Source organism: Galeopterus variegatus, unplaced genomic scaffold (assembly GCF_000696425.1).
Source record: "Galeopterus variegatus unplaced genomic scaffold, G_variegatus-3.0.2 Scaffold45, whole genome shotgun sequence".
Lineage (NCBI taxonomy): Eukaryota > Metazoa > Chordata > Mammalia > Dermoptera > Cynocephalidae > Galeopterus > Galeopterus variegatus.
Window position 1 is genome coordinate 676,853 of NW_007726156.1, and position 25,793 is coordinate 702,645.

The following is a 25,793-nucleotide window of genomic DNA, read 5'->3' on the forward strand; positions in this document are numbered from 1 at the left end:
AGTCAGGGAGGATGGCCCCCTTTGTCCCACTGCCAGAGCCTGAATGTCCTGGCACCTATGGATGAGCTCAAAGGGAGTGGCTCAGTTGTGTCGCAACAGAGCTCAGATCCTAAACTAAACAATGGAAACACTGCTATTCTCTTGGATCCAGATCCTATGGCCCCCACCCAGAGGTCCCCACCCACCAAGTCCTAGCGAGTTCTGGAAGATGCACCCCTGGGTGAGGTTGCATCCAACTTCTCATCTCCACTGGCAACAGAAGAGCTGGGGAGTTCACCTGATGTGAGGAAAGATATACATGGGCACAAAGAGTCTGGAAACCTCAACACTCTTGCAAAGGCAGGGTCCATGTCCCCACTGCCGTCATTCCTAGCCCCTTGTGGTTGCCAACAACCATCATTCCAATCCCCTTCCCCCTTTCCCCATGCCTCCTGAGCATCAACAGGAAAGGCTGACCTTAGAGATAAACACGTGCTGTTGGAATGTGTTCTGATATCACTGCGGAACTGTTTCTCTCTAGGGAGAGGACTTCGCCTGACAGGCTGTCCCAGAGGTGCTGAGCACAGACTATCATTTGTCTGTGTGAACACCTTGGGATGGTGGGGGAGGAACTGGATTGAGGCCTAGCTATTCTTGAAAGAATCTAACTCCTAGCTTTCATGACATCTTCCTCTGTTTACCTTAGGCAGAAGACTGGGCTTCTTTGCCTCTTATAGAGGGTTCTTCAATAAGTTCCTGGAAAAATGGAATTAAAAGATAATATGAATCTTTCCATGAACTTTTTGAAGTACCCTCCTAATTCCAACACCAGGAGGGGCAGCAGAGAATGCAAAGTGATCTGTGTGTTAGGAAAGCCTCTTGTTTCCAAAAGAAAGATTCACTTTGGGTTTTCATTGAAATTCACCCTTTTGAATGGGTTGAGAAATGAAAGACTCTAGTCATCAAAAGCTCTGTGAGCTTTTGGTGCTTTCGGACAAAGAATGGCATTTTCCCCATTTACAGATGGAGCAATTGAGGCCCAAAGAGGTTGGTTTGTGTGGTGATGGAATAAGATCTCCCTGTTTCCAGAATAGCACTTTCTACTGCTGTACTCTGCAGAAAGCACCAGGGATGTGCCCTAAGGTGGATTATTGACATGATGAGAGCCACTGAGGGAGTGAGTTCTGGTAGCTCTACATCCACAGAATTGCCATCACTTTCACCCAAAATGCTGACTTAGACCCCCACTCCCACAGCCGGAACTTCTTTGCAAAGTCACTGGGCTTCAAGATCAGGCTATCAGTTATGCAGATGCTAGAACTTTTTGCAAGGGGACAGAAGGAAAATGTTGGAGGGAGAAATAGCAATATATTATTTTGAGCAAATTTCATGTATGAATGGCTGCCAGGCTATTTCATCTGAACAATTCAGTGGGAATTTTAAGTACAAAATTAGATTAGTCCAAATAATGTATGGTTAATCTATGGGCTGATACTCAGCCCTAAATGGGATTATTTACAATTATGGGCTTGGTGCTTATGGTGCCTAAGCAAAGTCTCAATGCTATTTGGGAAGCAAATATTTCCATTTTGCAAACATTTGCTAGGAAAGCAAATATTTTTCAATCACAAAGAATACCTGAAGAATGTCAGGACACAGCTAAGGGAAATACTTATGGTATTTGTGCAAACCAATGCTGGTAGATACAAACTGTACTGAGAAGGAAAGTGGCTTGCTCCCAGGACCTTCCTGGGGACATTCACAATGTCTGACTCCCTAGAGGCCTAATGCTGACTTCACTGGAACCTTACCATGGCCTGAAACTCAGAGCAAAAGCTCATTTTATTACGTACTATTTGGCCATCTCCACCAGCTGTAAGCAGGGACCAGGGGTTGGCAGCCTGTCGGGGAGATACTTGTTAGCAAGAAGGAAAGAAAGACTATCTGCTTTTCCTCCGGAGGCCATGAGGTAAGGAGAAAAAGAGGTTACATCTCAAGTTTGGCTTACTGTAATATTTGCTTCCACCAGGCTGGCTCTTAAGCTTCTGCTTGTGTTTTGCAGGAGCCACAGAACTGTCCTAGCCCTGATCAGACAACAACCTGGGATATAGTGGAGATTTCAGCCTGGAGACACTGAGAGGAGCCAGTGCCAAGGGTGACAGCCTCTACTGTGAGGGATTTTGCTTGGCCAGACAGGCAGGATCCTCTCCTTGGGGTTTCGGGGTGTGGGGCTGGTGTGGGCAATGGCCATCAAGAGCAATAGTCTATACCAAGATAAATGCTCAAGTTCCCAGAGAGGAAAAGAAGTGGGGCCAAGAAACACTGTCGCCAATTAACAAATGAAGATGCATATTGAAGAATGGGACATGAACATGCAAAGGAGTTTGGGTTTTCACTGCCCTCCCTCCTCCCTAGCATTGGGCAGGTTTTCTTTGCTGTGATTATTCCCCATGGATCATCACCCACAGAAAGCGACTGGAGCAATGAGAGTGAATAATGAATCCCCCAAATGGTCTTCTGTGTCTCTGCCTGAAGAGTTTTGGAAATCACGTGCAATTTTAATCTTTCTGACTTAGAATCATAGAATTTTGGAGCTGAAAAGGACCTTATAGGTAATCAGGGCATGTGGCTTCATGGAGAGGTCAGAAGAGAAGACGTGGGTTTGAACCTGTGCTTCATCACTAAAAAGAGTCCTAACCTAACACATATTGAAGCCTTTCCTTGTGTCAGGCTCTCCTTTATTCTTCCCAAACCCTCAGGGGTAGTTGCTCCTATTCCTTCATTCTTTGAATGAGGAGACAGTAACTTGCCTCGGTCACACAGAGGGTGTGCTGGAGGGAATTGGCTGTGGCTCCAGAACACACACCCGCTCAGTAATTTCACTCCCTTACCGTGTGGCTTTGGACAAGTAATTTAACTTCTTTGGGTCTCAGTTTTCTCTGCTGTTATTTCTAGATTTCTAAAAACTCTTAACAGTCTGCATTTCCTGCCCAAGCACATGATTTTACAAGTGAGGAAAGTAAAACACAACAATGTTAAGTGACTTGCCCTAGGTCTCCCAGGTTGCTAATGGCAGAACCGGCACAGGAACCCAGCCCAGTGACCACTGTTCCCAGGCAAGACCTCCTTCTCCTCCACCTCACTTTGACAGGTATTGGTAAAGCTACACGACTACGCCAGTTGTCGAGCAAGGCAAATCATAACTAAAGCCAAAATGTTTCATTATTTTAGTTAGACTAAGTTTCCATCTATATTGTCAGAGCCAGGGCTCAGATCCTTCAAACCCATTGTACAGACTCGGTCACCAGACCCCTTACATGCCAGGCTGGGTCACCAGACCCTTCACACACAAGTTCACGCTGGGTAATTGGGAAAGATCTCGGGAGCCATTGGCAGACAACATGAGCTCAGTCCTCAGCAGCAGCAGCAGCAGTGGCGGCAGCAGCAGCCTCCAGCAGCAGCAGTGGCAGCCTCTCGGAGGGTTCTGGGGACACTGGCGGCAGCAGCAGCCACCTCCTCTGCCAACCCCTCCCACTGGGGGCATCCTGGGGGTGGAGAATGCTGCAGATCAGAGCCACTCGTCCTTTATACTTAAGTCCATAACTCAGGACAACTGGGTGCACATGTGCAATTACATTAGTCAATAGCCAAGGAACACCTGGGCACACGTGCATATTTACATCAAGTGCTCGGCAAGATTCTGAACATCTGAGGGGCTCTGGTCACTTTCCTATATATTTCCCAACAGTATTTCTAGAGGAATCCAAATCCTTGCCTTAAAGGAGACTTGTTCAATGATTTCAGATACATAGGTTGGAGATGTTGGGTTTGGGTGTGGCCAATCGTAACTCCAAAGATGAGTTTAGGAAGCTGGTGATATTTGTCTATCTAAATACCTCTTACATATCTATCTGCCTTTTGTCTATCTTTTTTGGGTCATGAGTAGTGGTCAAAACCTGTCTGGTGGGGCACATATACACTATCCCCTGGTGATGTTTCCAGTTATTTGTCTTCTTCAAGCAAATTTTTCCACCTTGTGCCAGCTCTCTGACCCAGCTTCCTTCATGGTGACAGTGGTTGCAATTCTGCTCCTCTCTCCTCCTTCCCCTGTCCTTCGCTCCTTCTGTCCACGATCTGACCACTAAGTGGTGAACAGCCTGGGGTGTGACGAGTGTGCTGTGGGCGGATGCAGGGTCCAATAGGATCCCAGCTGTGCTTTGATAATCAGTATAATCAGTATGCACTGTTTTTTACCAGCATTCCCATCCCAGTGTCCTCCCTACCGAAAGAGAGATTGGAAGAGGGTGGCTGTGTCAATAAACACATCATTGGAGTGCATCTGAAGTAAGAACAAGGCATCTTGGGTGAGGCACTCTCTCTACATGGCACTGTATATCCACATACGTCTGTGAGTGTGTGTGGCTCAGACACTTTAAAATGAGCTCTCACTCACTGGTGAGTGGAAAATTAGCTTTGGCAGGTGAGGAACTGGGTGACAGCTGAGGAAGCCAGCAGGATATCAGTGTTATCCTTCTACTGTTGCTGTTTGCTGGTGTTGCTAACAATATCTCCCCCCCCCCCACCATGTTGTGATTAGGTAGAGTGGAAATGACTTGGAAAGGCTTATGTGTGTGGGAGAGTGGTATGAGGATGTTAGAATGGCCTTGTGACCTTCAGAAGCTAGCCATGTGCTTTGCAGGTGCGCTGCGTTAGGCCAGTTGGGGATTGGCATTTTCCTAATGGCTGTGTGGTTTACATTTCTAGTGGGTGGAAGAAGAGATGGCATTCCAGGGATGAAATCCTGGGAAATTCTGCCATATGGCACAATGTTGGAAGCAGTATGTGCCAGGACTGGGAGACAGGAGACCTGGGTTCCTGGACTGACTCTAGATTCACCCTGTAATTTCTAATGCATCAGTTTCTCTAACTGTAAAGTGGGGCAAATAATCCCACTGCTACCTGCCTGTTGTGAAGGTAAAGTATGTAAAGGCCCTTTGAAATGTCAAGAGTATTGTTCTAAATGCAAGGCTTGCCTGCCGAGGGAATTTGTCAAGCCTACTGGGAGGCAGCAGTCTGCCTCTGCATCAGTTTCCACAGCCTGTGCTCAGACAGGTACTTAAGCATCTCACATCTATAAATCTCATCTCCTATCTATAGTCAGCAAATAAGGGAAAGGGCAGGCTTTTGCTCTGCTTCCGTCTGATCTTCTTACCAACCCCCCCTCTGGCCTCCCTGCTCCCACCCGATGGGATGATCTCACGGCCCTCCCTCATATGCTCAGAGCCTATCAGTTTAATTTAACAAGGTTGTGGGAGAGGTTTGATTTAATCAAACCAGTTGCTGTATCCATCCTGCTCAGAGGTCCCTCGGTGTCACCACCAAGGCTCAGATTAGATAGTGACAATTACTTCTTCCCTGGGTATTGCTTCCTCCTCTCTTTCTCTCCCTGGAGGAACAAGGAGGCAGACCAATCTCCTGGGACCTAAGAATAGATGCAGGAGGAACAAAGAAGGGAAACAGGCTCTAGCCTGAGAAAGCCCCTCTCCACGCCTTACATGGCCTTGTTTAAGGCTGAGCTACAGCCCACAGGGAAGGGGGGAATAGAGACTATGAGCAGAGCGCCTCACAAAGGCTCAGGTCGGCCTGAGGATGGAGCCGGGCCACCATGGATGGCCTTCAGAGATAACACCAATCTCCTTTATTGTCAGATCTCTGGGGTGGAGGTTGGGTGGAGGGGTAAGGTAGCTGCATGCTCTACACACTCCAGACCACAAGCACTCATTTCCAGGTTTTCAGCCTGGATTCTGGAGTCTCTGGAGCTGGGAGACAACAGCAACAACAAAAAAACTGCCATCTCAGTTTCTGTGGCTCTGTTCTGGGCATGAATGCAGCAGTGACAGGAGGAGCTGCCACCTGAGCCAGGGGTTCGGGAGAGGCTGTGTAGGTGTGAGGTGACTGTAGTGTGTGTGTGTGCATACGTGTGTGTACAAATGTCAGTGGCTGGAAGGCAAGGCAGGGGAGCCTCTGGTGCAAAAACCTGAGGGTTTAGGAAGTTTAGAATTCCAGAACAAATGTCCTTTCTTGCCATTTAACCCTTTAATTTCCCTCTCTTTCCAGGAAGTGGGTGCTCAGCATCAGCACCTCTTGTCCTCTTGAGCAGCAAACAAAAGAAAGACAAAGACCTCTTGAAGGGGAGCCCCCGACTTAGGGTGATGGAAATCCTTTTTCCTTTTGCTCATTTGTGTCACATGCTTCCATTGGCTGGCCAACAGACAGGTGCACACCTTCAGGCCCCTTTCAGAGTCCACTCCCTGCCATTTGTCTCTCACCGAGATATCCATCAGACCACAAGAGCTGAATATGATTAGCAGAAACCTTTCAATGACAGCTCCAAAGAGAATCCCTCAAATGCATATTCTATTGAGTGCATCTCATTGCTGCTGACAGACGGTTTATCAATTAAATTCCACTTTCCCAGTCTTCAGAGATGTCATGAACATCCCTACCTAATAAATCACAGACCCTCAGTTATTGTTAAATGTCCCATCAGTCTCTAATAAACTCCCTGCTGAAAGGGGATGGTTATTTATTATGCTGTCTGGACAAGAATGAATTGGGCCCCTTTCTCAAAAGGAGAAGAGCAAACGTGTCACCTTCCCCCCTAAAGACTGGGGCGGTTGTGTTAAATGGGGGCAATTAATCAAAGTGGGCCTTGGGCAGAGGGGAGTCTGGTCTGGCGCATGAGGGAGGACGGTCCAGGAGTCTTTTCCAAAAGGCAGCCAGGTGACTGCGCAGAGTGCAGGGACTCAGGCTTTGCTACTCCTCCCCGTCCTAATTCCTGTCTGAAAAAGTACTGAAGATACCGTCACCCCACAGGCCATCAGACACATATAAAAATGGTTATAGTCCATGTTGGGAGGTGGCCAACTAGGATTTAGCAGGGTCATGAAACAATAAATTCTATCTAGAAGGGCAGACGTTGTTTCTTGATAAACTTAAGTTTATGGACAGTGCTAATCCACTGAACAGATGAGCTGAAGAATATAGGAGTGAACATTCGCTTGTGTGGGGAAGGGAACTAAAGCACATGCTCAGTCATGGTTTGCTGGATAAGCAGCACGCAGGTGGCACTGGCACTTGCAAAGCAGCATACCAAAGCTTAAAGACCCAGGAACTGTGAGGTGTAAGAAACAGTGTGTAAAATGGGCCTTGACATTATCTGCCTCTGATGAGATCCCAAACTTAGGTGATGCTGCAAGGTCCGCAAGTTAAGATGCAAACTCCTCAGCTTTGCCATTAATCAATCCTCAATCTGCATTTCCAATTGTATTTCTCTTTACTGCTATGTACCACCACACCATTTGGAACAGCATAACACACTCATTTTATATTCCTTATGGTGGCAGATAAGGTGCTCCAAAATGTGGGGACGATACATATCTGCAGCCTTTTTTTTTTGCCTCTGTTCACATTAAAGGACTTACCTTCCCTAAACTGCCATGGGTTTTCATGCTTCCACGCCTCTACACAAACTGTTCCCTTTTCCCAGAATATCTTACTGAGACTTGTCTGCCTGGTGAGCTTTCCTTCCACCCCCACTGCCTGATGAACTCCTTATTCATCCTCAGGATAAGCTGAGTATACCAGTCCCTGCTGCTTTGTGGGACTTGAGCTTTGTCTCTGGGTGCTGCTATCTTAGCAGAAGAGCTGGACTCCAGTGTTTAGGTAAAGAATCATTTTGTGTATACAGTTTTTCTCATAGTTCCATGCATAATTAAGCTATTTTAATTTTGGGTGGGGATGAGGAAGGCATAAAGAAAAAAGCTATTGCTCTCTGAATACCAAAAGCTGTTCTCCTCAATTTCTCAGAAGTTCTCACTCTCTCCCACATGAGAGCCTCACTTTGAGCAACCAAGGCCCTGAAAAATGTCAGTCCTGCATATGATTTTACACCAGCTTGTGCTACTTGCATATTCTATGCTTGATCATTTCCCCAGCTGGGTTGTCAACTCTTTTAGGACAGAGGGTGGAAAGAGCCTGGGTTTTGCTGTCAGATCTGAATTTCAATCCCATTTATGGCTCTTAAGATTAAGTAATATTCCTCTGAGGAGTTACTTGAGGGCAGCACCTTCAGCATCTGACACATAAAGGGCTTTTAGGATAAAGTCCAGACACTAACCTGGCCTACAGTTCACTGCTGCCTTACTAAAGCTCTCTCTCCCCTTTGCAGTCTAAGCTCTTTTAGAATGTGCTATGGTCTTTCTCATCTATTTTTCTGATCTCCCCTCCCCCACCAGAAGGCCACTTCTATTCATTCTTCATATCTTAGTTTAGCTCTTGCTAATGGTGGGATGATGTGTCAGAGATGGTTAGTTGCCTCCAATGTCTTTTCCCCTTCTATACTAATAGATCTCCTCTCCAACCAGTGCTTAGCTAGCATACGACTGTCCAGAAAAACAGCTACATTTTTCAGGTTTCTTTGTAGGAAGATATGACTATTACTAAGTTCTGGCCAATGTAATGCCAAATAGGAGTGTGACAGCTTTTGAGAGCATTTCTTAAAGGAACCACTGGCATGATGACCTCTGCCCTTTCCACCTTCTATTTTGAGACATCCTCCTTCCTGCTGGCTGGAATGCAGACAAAATGGCTGGAGCTAGAGCAACCATTTGGGGACCAAGACAGAAGTCTGAGTGCCTAGGAACTTTGTGAACCAGAACTTTTATATCAGTCCTACCTCCAGACCTCTCCACGAGGGCAAAATGAACTTCTGTCTTAGGGAAGTAAACTTTTATTTTGGGGTCTTCTTTTCCTTTTTTTAAAAAAAAATTTTTTTTAAGAGATGACCAGTAAGGGGATCTTAACCCTAGGCTTGGTGTTGTCAGCACCACGCTCAGCCAGTGAGCGAACCGGCCGTCCCTATATAGGATCCAAACCCATGGCCTTGGTGTTATCAGCACCGCACTCTCCTGAGTGAGCCACGGGCTGGCCCTTGGGATCTTATTTTCAAACAAACATTATGCTGACTGCTAAGCCTTTCTTGACTCCCTGCACCTGAGGCTACCTGTTTGTGTGCATCTTTCTCTTTGAGAAAAGCTCTGTGTATTTTGTTCCATTTTATATCTCTAGCACTTGACTGACTTTTATAGTCGGTGTCCAGAAGATTTTTGTAGAAAGAATGAATAAAGAGATGTTGTGGATTGAATACAAATAATAACATTGCCTACTTTTTGTTGCTTTGAGGGTCAAATGAGGAAAAGTGGCTATAAAACCTTAGTTTCTTTCCCTTCTCTCCACATTCCCCCACTGATCCTCACACCCAGGGTGGGCCACGTTACCCCATGCCTTCATTTACATTGTTTTCCTTCCCTATAGGCTGAGAAGCTTCCACTGGAAAATGATTGGACTATCTGAATCTCAACATCCATTTTGGGTACAGGTCTCACTCTCACTTCTTCACTTCACAGCAATCTCTCCCTCCTGGAAAGGCTTTCCAGGTAGACCGAACAGCATAAACAAAGGCACTGAGGTGTTCCAAACCATGGAGCTATTAAGGAATCGGCATAGTTTGGTGTGGTTGGAGGAGGTAAGTGGACTGCTCCATCAGAGAAGAGGCTGGGGTTCCACCGTGATTTATCCTGGGGAAGTCTGGGTGGCAGACTGGTCCAGCTGGTTTCCATATGTATTATTCTCACACCTTACCTAGTTATTAAATGATCTCTTGCCTTTGTGTTGTATCTTTCCAACACTAAAAATCACAGTAAACAACATTGCTATAATTTTTAACTACTAAAACTTTTAAAAACTGATTTGTGTTTTTAGCCAAAGCTATACAATTTATTCCCAATAACATTACTGCAATATTTGTGTCTGTAAAATGTCATAAACAACAAATGCAATAACAGAATGTTTATACAACTATAAGTTTTTTTTTTTTTTTTTTTTTTTTGGAAAATCAGTCCTTTTGTTTCTCTTGGAATAAGAGCTGGGTTCTTCAACAGTGATTGTGTAAGTTCTACAGAAACACTATTGTGTGCATAGAGACCCAGCAGAGATTTTTGAGCGAGAATGTGTCAGCCATTCAATGTTTATTAAGACCACCAAGCACCTGCTGCTGGGCTGGACAGCCTACGGTGACAAAATTCCTGTCCTTGAGAAGCTCATAGTGGTAGGCACAGATATGTACACAAGTAAATAGAACATGGTAAGAGCGAGACAAAGTGTTTGTAGTATGAAGTGGGAGCCTGCAGTGGGGAATAAAAAAGGGTGTCAAAAGGAGGAGAATTGAAGCTGGACTCAAACAACCTAAGATATCCACTTATGACAGATCACTTCAGTATCTGTGGCTGTGATAGAGAAGAAACTCTGGGCAGGGAGACCATTCAGGAAGTTTTTGCAATTAGATGAAGGGACCTAAAATAGGGCAGATGCTATGGAGCCCAAAGAAGACAAATGGATGAAATATCTGGAGGCAAAATCACCAGCGTTCAGTAAACTGTTAGAAAGTAGGGAAGGACAGAAGGTAGAGTCAAAAATAATTTCCAGGTTTGCGATTTGGGAAAGAGGTGGGGTACTATGAGGAAGCCTAGCACCTTTAGTGTCACCCCCCACATCAGTCTCCCTTTCTTCATATGGACGGTTAACATTTTCTCAATGTTTTGTAAATTTCTAAGCAAAATGCATCTTCAGGACCCCCTTCCAATGGGATTACTGTGTCAAAGCCCCTCCTACGTCGTTTGGAATCTGGACCATCACTTTGTGTGTATGTGAAGGGGGTGGGAGACAATCACCAGGATTGTAATAAAAAGGCAAAGTTGAGGTTGGATGCAGAATATCTTTACATTTGAAATTGTGAACAAAATTAGGTTCTAGAGATATTTAAATTTGGACTTCATGATTAAGACTTTGTAATAGGAGCTCATTAATTTGAGCTTCCTATTTGTCAGATTCTGTTTTTCCCACTAGGGATCCAGCAGAGAACAAGACCGAATAGGTTCCTGTCCTCACAGAGTGGGGAGAGAGACGATAAACCCATATCACTTCAAGAAGTTATAATAAGCAAAGCAGAACAAGGGATTAGAGAATGATGGGAAAGCCCAGGAAGCAGACGAGATGGGGGTGTTCAAGAAAGACCTCGTTGAAAAGAAAGACCAACTTGAGAAGGTGATACTTGAGCAGAAATCTACAGCGAGGGAAGGTGGTAAACACAGCCGGCTGCCCACCCGTGAGACGAGTGGGGCGGAGCAACACACAGAAGACACGTTAAGTTTAAGATGTCTACTAGACAGCTAAATGCAGATGTGAGGAGGGAGATGGATGGGCCGGTCTACAGTTTAGGGAGAGATGTGAGGAAACTTGGGAGTTGTTAGTCCAGTTCCGGGTTCCAACGCAACTTGCTTTAATGCGAGCTCAGCGGGTGCCGGGGCCGGGGCCGGGAGAGGGATCGTAGGGCCGCGCTGCAGACAGGCACGTGGCGGCCAGCGTGCTAAGCTCCCGTCTGGCTCTACTCCCGGCGCTCTCCGCGAACACAGACGGACGCGCCGAGGAAGAGGAACCGCCGTGCGGGGAGTGACGCGCACTGAGCGCATCACAAAGAGAGCGTTGTGAGGGGACGGCGGAGGCGCCGGCGGCGGGACTGGCGGGGCTGGTGGGCCGTCCACAAGCCGGCCGGGAGGCAGGGCTGCGCCCCACCGTGGGCGGGCGGCGCCCTCTACAGGCCGCAGGCGGCAACGCCCCGCTAGCCTCATCCCCTCGCTCGCTCTCCTCTCGCCTTCCTCAGGTCACTGTTTTCTGGTGTTACTGTTCCCGAGTCTCTCTCAGCCTGAGACTTCCGTCCCCTCCCCTCCACTTCCAGAAGAGGCGTGTCAGTGTCTTCGCGGGAAGACTGCCAATAAAGTTTTTCCTCTTCTCGTTCCCAGGCTCCCGCCTCGCCTCAAGTACCGCGAGACCTGGCGGCACGGCTACCATGGCGGCGGCTTTTGAAGCCCCGGCGGCCTTAGCGACAGTGGAGAACGCCATGTCCGCGGAGCGTGTGGCTGCAGAGGTCTCGGCCCCGGCGCCAACCCCCGAGCGCGTGCGGAGCTTGCGGATGGCTCACGACGTCGTTGGCCCGCGGACCCGCACGGGGGACGTGCTGCTGGCAGAGCCGGCGGACTTCGAGTCGCTGCTGCTGTCGCGGCCGGTACTGGAGGGGCTGCGAGCGGCCGGCTTCGAGAGGCCCTCGCCCGTGCAGCTCAAGGCCATCCCGCTGGGTCGCTGCGGGCTCGGTGAGGGCAGGGGGTCGGGAGAGGTCGGGAGGGCCCCAGGAAGGGGGTCCGAGGGGCGGCGGCGGCGCCCGTGCCCGCGCCGTGGCCCGGGAAGAGCCCCGGGTCGGCCGGCAGTGCGGGGCGCGGCCTGGGCAAGGCACTGCGCTCGTTCGAGCCTCAGTTGACTCTTTGGTGAAAAACTAAGGCGCACTGCCGAATTTGACGGTAGGTAAGGCCCTTTCCAGCCCTGACAAGTGGTTCTAAGTTTGAGAAGGTAAATGGTGGTGGCTCAGGGACCAGGCGTGTCTCTGGATATGGCCTCGTGCGTTTTGAAAGTCAACTAAAAATGAAGGTGTCATCTAGGTGATTTCTGGAGACCCTTCTAGTTCTCTGATTTCATGTTGGTACCTAAGCTGCTTCACTCAGTACTGACTAGTGAGAGTTTTTTTTTCTTTCTCAGATTTAATTGTTCAAGCCAAATCCGGCACTGGGAAAACCTGCGTATTCGCCACCATTGCTTTGGACTCTCTTGTTCTTGAAAACTTAAGTACCCAGGTGAGTTTAGCTCAGAGGCCTCAGAAGAGGTTGTGTTATGTGGACTTTACCACAGGTCAGATAAATACTAGTAGCTCCTCAGAGGTGGAAATGAATTTGATGAATGACTGAGTTAAACCATGTGCAAAGTATGAAAGGACAACTGTCCACCCTTATCTGTGGGTCCACTTTCCTTCTTTTTAGTTACCTGTATTCAACTACCATTGAAAAATTACAGTATTTTGAGAGAGACCACATTCACATGACTTTTATTACTCTATATTGTTATAATTGTTCTATTTTATTATATTATTGTTGTTAATCTCTTGCTGTGCCTAATTTATAAATTAAACTTTATAGGTACGTATGTGTAGGAAAAAACATTATAAGAGGATACAGGGTTTGGTACTATCCGCGGTTTCATGCATCCACTGTGGGTCTTGGAATGTATCCCCTGTAGATAAGTAGGGACTGCTGTAAAGTAGACATTAAGGTTGTTGAGTGGTGGTGGTGTGGATAGTGACCAAGGATACATGATCAGGGTTTAATGTTTGGAATTTAATATTACCACACCTTAAATAGAACAAGTCTACCATATGTATCAGTTTTGTCATTACTTGAAGATACAGATAGGGATTCTTCTTTTACTTACTAGATTGTGGTGAGACTTAACATTTGGCTTGATTTATGGTAATGTGGTGCTCTAGCTATTGCTGGTAACTGCAGGTGGTTCTTAAAGCTCTGTGAATGTGTCATGTTGATCTCCGATCTTTTGAACTGTCCTTGAATATTTCTAAGATTGCCTTCCCCAAATTAGCAGATTTGGGTTTGGGAATCATTTCTTTAGCAAATATTTTTCGAGCCCATATTACATACAAATAGTATGCCAGGCATTGGGGATTCAAAGATTAATGAGATATGATTCTCATAGCCTTAGTAGTTATGGCAGACTTTATTTCAAGTTCTCAGTCATTATATCTAATGATGAATCTTCAGCAGTGGTTTTTAATCTGGGATACCCATATTTATCGTCTTGAAAGCTTTTTGAGTCCTATTTTATGTCTACCAAATCCTGGGTGATGCTGCACATAGGAAATTCTTCTACTTCCTAAGGACTTGGGCTAGTCTCTTGTGGATTAAGATGTATTTGAAATATTGGCTTCTGACCATTTGGCAGCAGGTCAAATGCCAAAACCCTAAAAACATAAATTCATATTTTTAATTTAAGATCTTTGTGTTATCAAAGTTAAACACATTTTTGTGTGTGTGTCAAAGTAAGACATATTCATTTTTGGAAATTGGGATACTCTGAAAAATAAAGGAGGAGAAGTACCGGAAAACAAAATCTGTAATCTCACCTACCCAGAGAGAAACTGCTATTAACAGTTTTGGCATATTTTTTCTAGTCTGTTTTTTTTAAGCAGATTTTCTTTTCATATTTGAAAACATGTAATTTTACCTTCTCCCCCTCCAGTAGTTATATTGTAAAGTTTTTGCTGTGGCTCTCAAGGCCTTTTGTGATCTAGCCCCTGGAGCTAGTTCTCTGACCTCCTTTACTTTCCCCTAATTCTATTCAGTCACATGTCCTTCTTGTTGTTTCTCAAATACACCAAGAATACCCCTACCTTAAGGCCTTTGCATTTGCTGTTTCCTCTTCCTGAAAACACTTCCCCAGGTGTCACACAGCTAGCTCTACTCTGTGGTATACATTTAGGTCTCTGCTCAAATGTTACTTCCTTAGAGAGTCTTTCTTGGTCACCTATTTAAAATGACTCCTTCTCATGTCACTTCTTTCTCCTTTCCCTGTTTGATTTTTTTCATCATACTTTTCATTACCTGCCATTACTTATATGTGTTTGTTTACTGTATACCTTCTTTCAAGAATGAAAGTGTCACAAGATCAAGGGCAGTCTACTGTTAACTGTTTATTCTGCACCAACTAATATGTTGCCAAGCACATAGTCAGTTCTTACTTAGTATTTGTTGAATGAATAACTGAATGACTGAAGTATTTTCCCTTGTCAATAAAAGCTCATTATTTTAAATGATGATTTAAATGAAAAGTAGTGCTTAATATAATGAATGTGTCGATCGTATGTATTTATTCCTCTGGCTCATTAAAGGTATATTTTACATTTTTTTAGATTTTGATTTTGGCTCCTACAAGAGAAATTGCTGTACAGATACATTCTGTTATCACAGCCATTGGAATCAAAATGGAAGGCTTAGAGTGTCATGTCTTCATTGGAGGGACTCCATTATCACAAGACAAAACCAGACTTAAAAAATGTCATATTGCTGTTGGATCTCCTGGTAAGATGTCAATGCCTGTTGATAACTGGGGCTTTAAGGAACTGAACACTTTTTAATGACAGTAAAGATATGGGATTCTTTGATAAGTGTGATAATTATTTTGATTAGAAATGAAGAGCCTTAGATTGGTGAGATGTATACACATGACTGAATTACCAGTGGAACTTATGAAATCTTCATTCTTAAGGATGTTTGAGGACACACAGGGGATAGACTTATGAGAAGAGGAGAGATGAGATGACTTTCAGGAAGCCCTTCTAAGCCATGGGTTGGGATTATTCTTTGGCCTTTATTAATCAATCAGTCATGAATCACTCAGAATCAGAATCTAGCATCCAGTACCTTAGCACTGAAGTTTTTTGATAGGAATGGTGTTTATTTTCCATACTTATTGGTGATGAAATGTGAGGGAAAAATAACAGCTTTAGGCAGGATCTGAACTCAAGATTTCTAATTTGTGGTTTAGTGTAATGAGAGTTGAATCAGGAAATTCAGCAGTACAACCTGTGAATAAGTAGAGTAAGAACATTGGCTGAGATTTGCACAAATTTGGTACATCATAAATATTTCATTGTGTTTTTTTCTGGGATTTAGGCAGAATTAAACAACTCATAGAACTTGACTACTTGAACCCAGGCAGTATACGTCTCTTTATTCTTGATGAAGCAGATAAGCTTTTAGAAGAAGGCAGCTTCCAGGAGCAAATAAAGTAAGAAAAATAAATAACTAACTTGACTATTTAAATGGTGCCCCAAACTATCTATCTTTAACTTTTCCAGGTGGAAGTTACTGTCTGAATAATTTCCATGGTATATGTTTTTTTTCTATTTCACAGTTGGATTTATTCTTCCTTGCCTGCCAGTAAACAAATGTTGGCAGTATCAGCTACTTACCCCGAATTTTTGGCTAATGCTTTGACAAAGTACATGAGAGATCCCACTTTTGTGAGACTAAATCCCAGTGATCCAAGTCTAATAGGTGTGTATGGATTTTGGGTACTTAATATTGTTGGTTTGTTGGTGATATTCTGGAGCTCTACTTTGCATGTTTGTTTTAACTGACAACTCTTGACTTCTTTGTAGGTTTGAAGCAGTATTACAAAATTGTCAATTCATACCCTTTGGCCCATAAGATTTTTGAGGAAAAGGCTCAGCATTTACAGGAACTGTTCAGCAGAATTCCATTTAATCAAGCCTTAGTCTTTTCTAATTTGCATAGCAGGTAATGTAACTTAAAAGGTCATCTGGGGAACTTGTGAAGTGAAAGGATAGGCATGGGGCAATGTTTGTAAAATTATAACCCTTTATGTTACTTTTCTCAGAGCACAGCATTTGGCTGATATTCTTTCCTCTAAAGGCTTTCCTTCTGAGTGCATTTCAGGTAAGTTCATCTCTTACTTTAATCTTTGTTCAGTATACTGACTTGAAGCCTCCAAGGTCAGGAAGAAGAAATACCAGTTCATGAGTTGTCTTGTGAGTGTGAAGTTATACTGAGCCTTCAGAGTAAAGGAAATTTCAAGCTTATTTTTCATTGGAATTTGATTTATCAGTATACTTGTTTTTTAAGGAGTAACTTGGAATAAAGTAAAAAATTAGAAAACTAATATTCAAAAAGACTTAATTAGAATCTCTTAGAGTTATATCCATGAAGAACTTAATTCTATAAAACAAAGTTTGCCTTTTTTGTCTTAAGAGAAAGATATTTTCTTTCTTTACGTAATTATTTGTTAAAATGCTAAAAATTGCTAACTGAATTGACTGTTTTTTGGTCTTGTGGAAGGATGTGATTGAATTCTTGCCGTAAAGTTAAATTGTTACAGTGAGCCCAATAGGAATAAAAGATTTAAAGGACTTTTTGATTATGAGGGTCTTTTTAGAGTTTTGTTTTGTTTGGTATCTCAGCTTAGTTTTTAGCCTGCTAGCTTGAGCTTGTTTTGTCATGGTATATCACAAGATAACAGGGAAATTACTTTCTAATGGACCAATATTTTGACTATAGATTACACTTCAACACCAAATTTATCAACAGCTGATTAAAGCAATTTTATTTTTCTAAGAATTGTTTGTTATACTTCATATGTAACTCTGCAGATATAATGTTAATATCTGCAGGCATAGCATGGTCACCATTTACAATTGATTTTTGAATTTCAAGTTGACCGCCCAAACTATATTTGAAAAGATTCTGACTTTAGATCTTAACCCAGATTTGCACAGAAGGACAGAATTAACTATGGTTGGTGTATTCAAAGTGTTAAGACTAGGAGTTAGGATTTCTGCTTTTTATAGATTTGATAAATATGCATTAGCTTAGCTTTTATATGACTTTCTATTTGGGCCTTTTTAGGTAACATGAATCAGAATCAACGTCTTGATGCTATGGCTAAACTGAAGCAGTTTCACTGCAGAGTCCTCATTTCCACAGATTTGGTAAATTTCCTTTTTAGTTTGTGTGACTAATCCATTTTGACGTATGTTCTATTATCAGATGTACGAATTTCATTTGTTATTTTGTGTGGGTATATCTAACAAGAATACCAGAAGATAATTATTTATCCACTGCTGGGGAAAATGCTTTTTTAAAAATGTTTTTAATATTTTGATTTTTGTTCTTGAAATTAGTCATTAGGAATGAATTTCCTTTTCTTTTGCTCCTAAATATCCTCCTGTTCTTAATTTGGCTCTTGGTTATACTAGAAGACTATAGTGTGCATTGATAGCTATGCTACAGTAAATGCAAAGAGCTAATTGCTGTCTTCTCCAATTCAAGACTTCCCGTGGGATTGATGCTGAGAAGGTGAATCTGGTTGTAAATCTGGATGTACCATTGGACTGGGAGACATATATGCATCGGATTGGCAGAGCTGGCCGTTTTGGTAAGAATAAAAAAAAAAAAAGGGAATTTTGAGTTTTTTTTTTTTTTTTTTTTAAGATGACCGGTAAGGGGATCTTATCCCTTAACTTGGTGTTGTCAGCACCACACTCTCCCAAGGGAACTAACCGGCCATCCCTATATAGGAATCTGAACCCGTGGCCTTGGTGTTATCAGCACCACACTCTCCCAAGTGAGTCACAGGTCAGCCCTTGAGTTTTGTTTTTAAGGAAAGTAATCTGTAATATGATAGGTAGACTTGGAATGCATTTATTTGAAAATGATTTACTATCTAACTTTTTCTATGCTTTAGGTACATTGGGACTGACAGTGACCTACTGTTGCCAGGGAGAAGAAGAAAATATGATGATGAAAATTGCCCAGAAATGTAATATCAACCTTCTCCATTTACCAGGTAAATTTTTTTTCCCTTATTGTCAGGTAGAAGTAATACCAGGTACATTTTGTCTGTTTCATTTTGCTGTCAGAATAATAATTTTAGTGGTGAGTGGTGATGGGCCATACAAAGAGTACTTATGATATGTTGGGTACTGTTCCCAGTACTGTTTGCATGTTAACTCATTTTATTCTTACCACAGTCCTATGAGGTATGTACTATTTTGTGGATGAGGACATTTAGGCATGGAGAGATTAAGTAAAGATGTTACAGCTAATAATAAGTAGGAGGGAGAGGATTGAAAGCTAACTACTAGCACATGAACTAGCTCAATTTTTTGGTTAGTGGTTTTGCAATGCGATTTTATTCTTTGATATAAGGAGGCATATTTTACCTTTTTAAAGTTGCTGTGAAGGTAATTCTTGCCATATTCTCCTTTGTCACCATGGGGAAGGAACAGCATCTTTAATTTGAATACTCTTTGGAAAAATCTGAGTGAAGTGTTTTTCTTTTGATTTTAGTGAGTCATTTGTTATGCTTTATTATTTTTTAATTATTTTGTTTTATTTTTGGGCAGCTGGCCATTACAGGGATTGAACCCTGGACTTTGGTGTTAGCACCACACACTAACCAACTGAGCTAAGCGGCCAGCCTCCTTCATGCTGCTGTTTAAGTGCCATCTTGGACACAGTGCATGTTTGAAATTATTAATGCTCTCTTAAAAAAAATCAAAGAATCCTAAAAAATTCTTGGGTGAAAATATGATTTTATATGCATATCAAATATACACTTTAGGTATTGTATATATATGCATGTAGGGATACATATAAATGAATACATACATATACAGTATATACCTGACCTTGTAGAATATGGGATATGTAATTATTGAATAAATATAACTGAGTATTTTACTGATTTTTTATTTAATTTCTTTGGTTATTTTCCAAAGGTAGATTAAGCACAAATGTGGGAGTCCTTTGGATTCTAGTGGTTTGGGTTTGGTAATAACTCATTTTATGATCTTTCACAAATCTCTTTAATTGCCCTAATCTTAATGTCCTGATTTGTAAAACATTTTAGAGTAGATGGTCTTTAGGTTCAGTATCAGTTCTAAAATGGTATATTCTCTCTATGTGTGGGTCTTTTTGTCATCTGATGTGGAAAAAAAATTGAAAATTGGTAGAAGGGGGTTTAGACTTACCCCTTTTGTATGATTCAATATCATAGTGTCTAGAGATAAAAAATAAACTTTGTCTTTGACTACTAGAAAATGATATATTTGGATTTTTATGTAACAGAGCCCTGAGATCATGAGAATGATATTGATGCTGTTAGATCTGTATTGGACTGGGAATTTGTCTGTCAACAGACTGTTCATATAAGTTGCCTGGGGCAAGACTAGGAGTGAAATTGACCTGAATGAGGGGTCTTCAAAAAGTTCATAGAAAGATTCGTATTGTCTTTTATTTCTATTTTTTCCACTAGTTTTTTGAAGTACTCATAAGCATAGGCAAGCAAGGGATATCCTGAGTAGGAATCAGAGTTTTAGTTGTAGAATCTGTTCAGTAAAGGATCAAGAGCCTCCAGTGAAGAATCTAGACCTCAGGGATTTAGTGGGTACAGATACATAGAGCATAAACAGCAACACCAGACAGGCAAGATCTTTGTAAAGCAGGGTCTCAGGATATCTTGTCTGCCTAAGGTGAAAATTGATCACACTTTGAGAAGGTCTGAGGGTACAGATAGAAGCAAATTGTCAACACCTGGATGGAATAGGAAATTTAGAGGGTCAAAGCCAGAAATTTTTTTTAAAAATTAGAAGTATCATTGGGTATCACAGATGTTTTCACACTCATCTAGCTTTTTTTTCCTTATAGAGGTTTTCTTTCCGCTGTTAATGGTAGTGATTTCTCCCTATTGAAGTGTTGAATGCCAGATTTAATTAGGTACAGAGTTGCAGTTGTAGTATTTCCTAGTTGATAAGCTTTGGGGAGCAAATGTCTTGTTTTGCTATTAGCAGTAGTGAGATAAAGGGGAGGGACTAGGGAGAGGGAGGAGAGAAAAGATAGAATTGCTGCAGACTGTATATCACTCCTAGAGTAAGCTCTTTGAGTGGGGGTGAGGAGAGAGATTACTTGTGAGTATGGGGTGGGTGTAATATATTTCTTAGGCAAATTTCTTTATTGCAGGATTGCTTAGGTCTTTTAAAATGTTAATATAAATCTTAAACTTGTTTGTGTATTATTTGCATATTTTGTTTCTCTCTCTCTCTCTCTTTTTTTTTTTTTTTTTTTTGGTACTGGCCGGTAAGGGTATCCAAACCCTTGTCCTTGGAGTTACAAGGCAGCTCTCTAACCAACTGACCTAATCGGCCAGCCCATGCATATTTTGTTTCTAAAACTTATTTGACCATGTAAAACTTTATGAAGTCATTAGAAAATGCTGGTCTAAAGTAGCTTGAGAATTTTAATACTTTTTTCTTTCTTTTATGTAGATCCCATTCCTTCTGGTCTGATGGAAGAATGTTTGGATTGGGATGTGGAGGTTAAAGCTGCTGTGCATACATATGGCTTAGAAAGTGTACCTACCCAACCCCTAAAAAAGCAAATTCAAAAAATAGAGAGAAACTTTCAAACTCAGAAAGCTCATGGTAACCACATGGCTTCCTCTAGAAATACTTCTTTATCTACACTATCAGTCAAATCAAAAAATAATACCAAACAAAAGCTTCCTGTGAAAAGCCAGTCAGAGTATAGAATCATGGAAAAAGCAGAGCCACCAAAAGAACTGGACTGTGCCATACAATTGGAAGAGCAAATGAAGAATTCTGTTCAGACCCCTGTTGAAAACCCTACCAATAGTCAGTACCAAGTCCAAGAAGCTTTACCTGTGCCACTCCCCCAAATTCCTTGTCTCTCTTCCTTTAAAATCCAACAGCCCTGTACTTTAACTTTTGCAGAATTGGTAGAGGATTATGAACACTATATTAAAGAGGGGTTAGAGAAACCTGTGGAAATCATCAGACACTACGCAGGCCCTGGGGATCAGGCTGTGAATCCTCAAAATGGTTTTGTGAGAAATAGAGTTTCTGAAGAGAGAGTACAGATATTGGCAAGTAGTAGTCAATCTGGAGACTCTGAGAGTGACAGTGATTCTTTTAGCTCGAGGACTTCTTCCCATAGTAAAGGAGATAAGTCATACTTAGAAGGCTCTTCTGATACTCAGTTGAAAGACTCTGAATCTACTTCTGTGAATGGTCATATCTCTTTGCAACAACCTCTGAATGGAAAGGACACCCCCAATCTGGAAGAATATCAAAGATCACATGAAATCCAGATAAAGTCAAGGCACAAAGAGGTGGCTAACCAGAGAGCTAAGCAGAACCGGAGAAACCTACCCAGGCGGTCTTCCTATCGATTGCGTACAGAACCCCAGGAAGATGGTTGGTATGACTGTCACAGGGAAACACCTTCAAGTTGTTCTGATACCTATCAGGATTATGAGGATTACTGGAGAGCTTACTACAGAGCATGGCACGAATATTATGCTGCTGCTTCTCAGTCATATTATTGGAATGCTCAGAGACATCCAGGTTGGATGGCAGCCTATCACATGAATACCATTTATCTACAAGAAATGATGCGAGGTAACCAGTGATTGTAGGATATACCTGCGACCATCAGGAACCAGGAACAAGATATCTTTGGATATCCATCCTCAACCTATAGTAAAGTGGCATACAGTGGTATTTTTTAAGAACTTGAAATGATTTGAGGTTTTCCACTGGGCACATCTATTTTTCAGGTTGTTTTGATTTAGGCCAGTTATAGTATCCTTTTTTTTTTTTTTTTTTTAAGAAACTTCATCAGATTCTTGAAAAAGAATTTCTGGGACAGAGTTGAAGGTCCCAGGGTGCCATTTTCTATAAGCTGTTCCCTACAGAAACTTCTCAAAAGATGACATATATACCACTGCTTACTTAAAATAAAGACAATTGTGATTTGAAAATAATGTTAGTTTATTTCTTTACCAATGGCTTGGGTTGTGTTTCCATAGAGATATTCTTATGGAAATTTGTAGCATGGTAGATTAGATCAGAAAATCTTTTCAGTTTAGGCAGGAAGGAATATTTAAACATCACTTTAGACTTTCCCAAAGGTACTTGATTTGATGCTATTTACTTCCAGTAATAATATTTGTTTCCAGTAAAAACAAATTTAGCTTGTTTATTGTTCATCTTTTGAATGTCTTTTATTCTTGAGATTGTGAATGCTCTTCACATTTTATTGCGTATTAAATAGCTAAGGGTCATTAGTGGCTGTCTTATTTATATAGCTCAGGTAGAGGAGCAGGTCTTCATCTTTGTTGGTTCTTGCATCCTTTTGTGGATCTGATGAAAGCTATAGGTTGACCCAAGAAGACTTCTCATTTTGTAAACACAGAATTGTGACTAATTTCAAGGGGTTCATAGACCCTTTGAAGTCCATCCATGGAATTCAGGTTAAGAAGTGACCTTTTCTGTTGGTAGGTTGAGGGAAAGATCTAGCTCTAGGTTTTAAGTACTCTGTTCAGTCTCTTCTCACAGTGTGCTTTAATCTTGTGTCTTACAGAAAATTTTCTCTAGTTTTTACCTCTGATGCTAAGATCCAAAGGGAGCTGTTGTTTTTCTGATGTGATTCATCTACAAATTATGATTTAGAATAATGTAATTGGAGGTTAAATATTCTTTCCTTTTTTCTCTGGCAGTGCTTCTATAATTAAGCTTTTGGTTTCCAAACTTCCTGTGAACTAGATTTTTGGTGAGGACCCCTTATGTATAGAGATGTGTATTTACTTTTTTAAAAGGAAAGCTCTTTCCTGTGTACATACTTGTTTAAGCAGAATAAACACTTTTTTCCCCAGGGCTGTCAGCAAACACCCACAGCCATTGTCATTTACTGTCCAACACTGACATAACACAATCTTAAGCTCCTGTTTCGCTTGGATTACTGTCATTTGGGTTGGGCAATGATAGGCTTTACTTAAATATATCAGTACTATACATGTACCGCCAAGTTAGAATGAATTAACGCTATGGATAGCAAATCCATAATTAGATCCAGAATTTACTTATTAAGAAGTACTTATTAAGAAGTAGAGATTTTAATTACACATTTGAATAAGATCCTGGCATTGTTATATAATTGAACTTACCTCTTTTCTACCCCTTCCCCCACAATGCAACCAAGTTCACAGTTTGTCATTGCTAGGAGATTTTAATTAGGATACTGCTGCATCTTAATTAGAGAAGAGGTTACCCATTAGTCTTGAAATTAATTGGGTTCTGTCTTCAGATTTGTCATTTTGTGTTTGCTTTTTTTTCCATAGAAAAATAAGCTGGAGGTGAGCATATGCATAACATATGAAAATATTAATTGCTTCAATTTTCATAAGCATTTACCAGGAAAATTTCAGCTGTTATCCTCCCAAATAAGAGGTAGTTATAGTGGTGGATGCGGAAGGAATCTGCTGCTATTTGTGCGTGACTTACCTTTGTGTGGAAAAGATTTTTTTGTTTGGAATTGTCAGTCTAGGTGCATGTCCACAAAATGTTAGGAACCGTAGATAGGTTTAAGGTAAATACTCAAGGATGTTCTGTGATATAGTGAAAAGAGTACTTGTCCTGGTTGAGACTTTACTCCTATCTTCTTTTGAACCTTGTATTGGTCATTTAACCTCAGTTTTTTTTCATCAATAAAGTGAGAGAGTTGGACTAGAAGATTTCTAGAGTTCCTTCTGGTTCTAAGATTTAATTATTATATGACTTATACTACAGAGAAAAGGATGACACAATTTATGAATATAGAGAGCCCTTATAAAGCCAGGTAATTTGGGTGAGGGCTAGTACAAATCGGTTAGACGTCTGAATACTTTTAAATCAGTACACTTTCTGTAATTATTTGTGTTAATCATTAACTTGAGTTAGGCTAGCAGTATTAATATGTAGAGAGATCTTTGGGAAACCAGCTTTGGATAATTCTGATTTAGAGTACAAATTATTCTTTTGGGTAATTAAAAGTAACATTTTCTAAAGTAGCTTAAGTATTGGAGTAATACTTCATAACCTTTTAAAAATGTGGTTCAAAGGTGAACTTCTGCCCCTGAATACTAAAAATAATTGAACATGCATTATACCACTTGTGGATCAACCTGCAATGAGATAAGGGAGTAGTTTGAAGTTTTAGATTCCCCCCCCCCTTAAATATAAATAAATCTATGTTAGTCTTTGAAATATTTTTTATACTCATAGCTGACATTAGAATTCCATCACAAGGTTATTCTCTTGTTTTGGCAGAATATGTTTATTATTTTGTACCTCTGTGACCAAAACAAGCACATATGTCTCAATGGACATCGAGTGCTTTTTAATGAAAAACAGGACTTGTTGAGCACACATCTGGTTTCTGGTTACTTTCCACCAGAAGATGATGTGAGCTGTGGATCTGTAGTGACATCTAGTGGGTGACAGGGATGTGAGCAAATTAATTTCACAGCCAACTTCTTAAAAGTTAATTTAGTGATTAAAATTAGTTTCACAGCCAACTTCTAGGGCATTTGGGCATCGTGCATTTGCCTTAATGTTCTATCGACTGGGATTTGGTTGTTGTGGGGAAATTAAAAGGATTCGTATTATTGTTGCCATGTGGTGAAACATGCAAATGCCTGTTGCTCTCACCACCTAAATCTGAACTGTTAAGTTCAGAGCAGATCTTCAAGACATCTAATCCAATCCCCCCATTTTTAAGATGAGGAAACAAATTGAAGCCAAGAGAAAGTTACTGATGTGAAGTCATACAAGTGATAGAACCCAATCTTGAGCCTCTGTCATCTGATACCCAAGCTTTCTATTATGCCCTATACAGCATTTAATTGTTTTCTTTTTAGGTTGAGACCTTGCTTTAAATGAAGGAGTAGATATTCTATGTAGCCTTAGCAGAACTGATAGTGATATAGAAAGGTAGATTTTCTTCTAATAATATGGGGTCAGGCCTCGAAATAGAGTTGTTGACAAATGCAATCAAATGCTTTACCTGTTACGTGAACATCGATAATTATAGCATACAAGGAATCAAGAACCGCCAGGGTTGTCATAGAGGAGTTGCTGACATTAAGGGAGGTGGTGAGATTAGACGAGGCCTTTAGGCACCCTCCTAGGATTCTGTGACAGTTCTGCGGCAATGTAAGGAGCCTCTGTTTAAGTTATCCTTATTTTCTAGCAATCTTTCAATGTTACTGTATAGCAGCAACTTTGGAAGGAAAGGAAAATTGGCATTAAAAGAAGCATTCATAGTCATTTTAGGGTTTGTGGCACATAGTTTGTTTAATCCAGATTGGATACATCAGGTACAGCAGTGGCACACGACTCAATACTGTAAATGATATACATGTTTTAACATATGCACTACAGTTTC

General features: G+C 41.6%; 1 protein-coding gene across 1 annotated transcript; it reads left to right on the forward strand.

Moving 5' to 3' along the window:
• Nucleotides 1–11,595: 11,595 nt before the first annotated feature.
• Nucleotides 11,596–22,562, forward strand: DDX20 (DEAD (Asp-Glu-Ala-Asp) box polypeptide 20). Its single transcript, XM_008572009.1, has 11 exons — nucleotides 11,596–12,245; nucleotides 12,685–12,779; nucleotides 14,903–15,071; nucleotides 15,666–15,780; nucleotides 15,907–16,049; nucleotides 16,154–16,292; nucleotides 16,393–16,451; nucleotides 17,418–17,500; nucleotides 17,841–17,946; nucleotides 18,256–18,357; nucleotides 20,837–22,562. Exons 1-11 carry the CDS (start codon nucleotides 11,945–11,947, stop codon nucleotides 21,997–21,999), a joined length of 2,475 nt encoding a protein of 824 aa, XP_008570231.1. The 5' UTR covers nucleotides 11,596–11,944; the 3' UTR covers nucleotides 22,000–22,562.
• Nucleotides 22,563–25,793: the final 3,231 nt, after the last annotated feature.

Bases quoted from the DNA above. Each gene is read 5' to 3' on its own strand.
- DDX20 (XM_008572009.1), top strand. From the start codon at position 11,945: ATGGCGGCGGCTTTTGAAGCCCCGGCGGCCTTAGCGACAGTGGAGAAC. The intron at 17,501-17,840 runs GTAAATTTCCTT...CTCCAATTCAAG, and splicing joins TCCTCATTTCCACAGATTTG to ACTTCCCGTGGGATTGATGC. The intron at 17,947-18,255 runs GTAAGAATAAAA...TCTATGCTTTAG, and splicing joins TGGCAGAGCTGGCCGTTTTG to GTACATTGGGACTGACAGTG.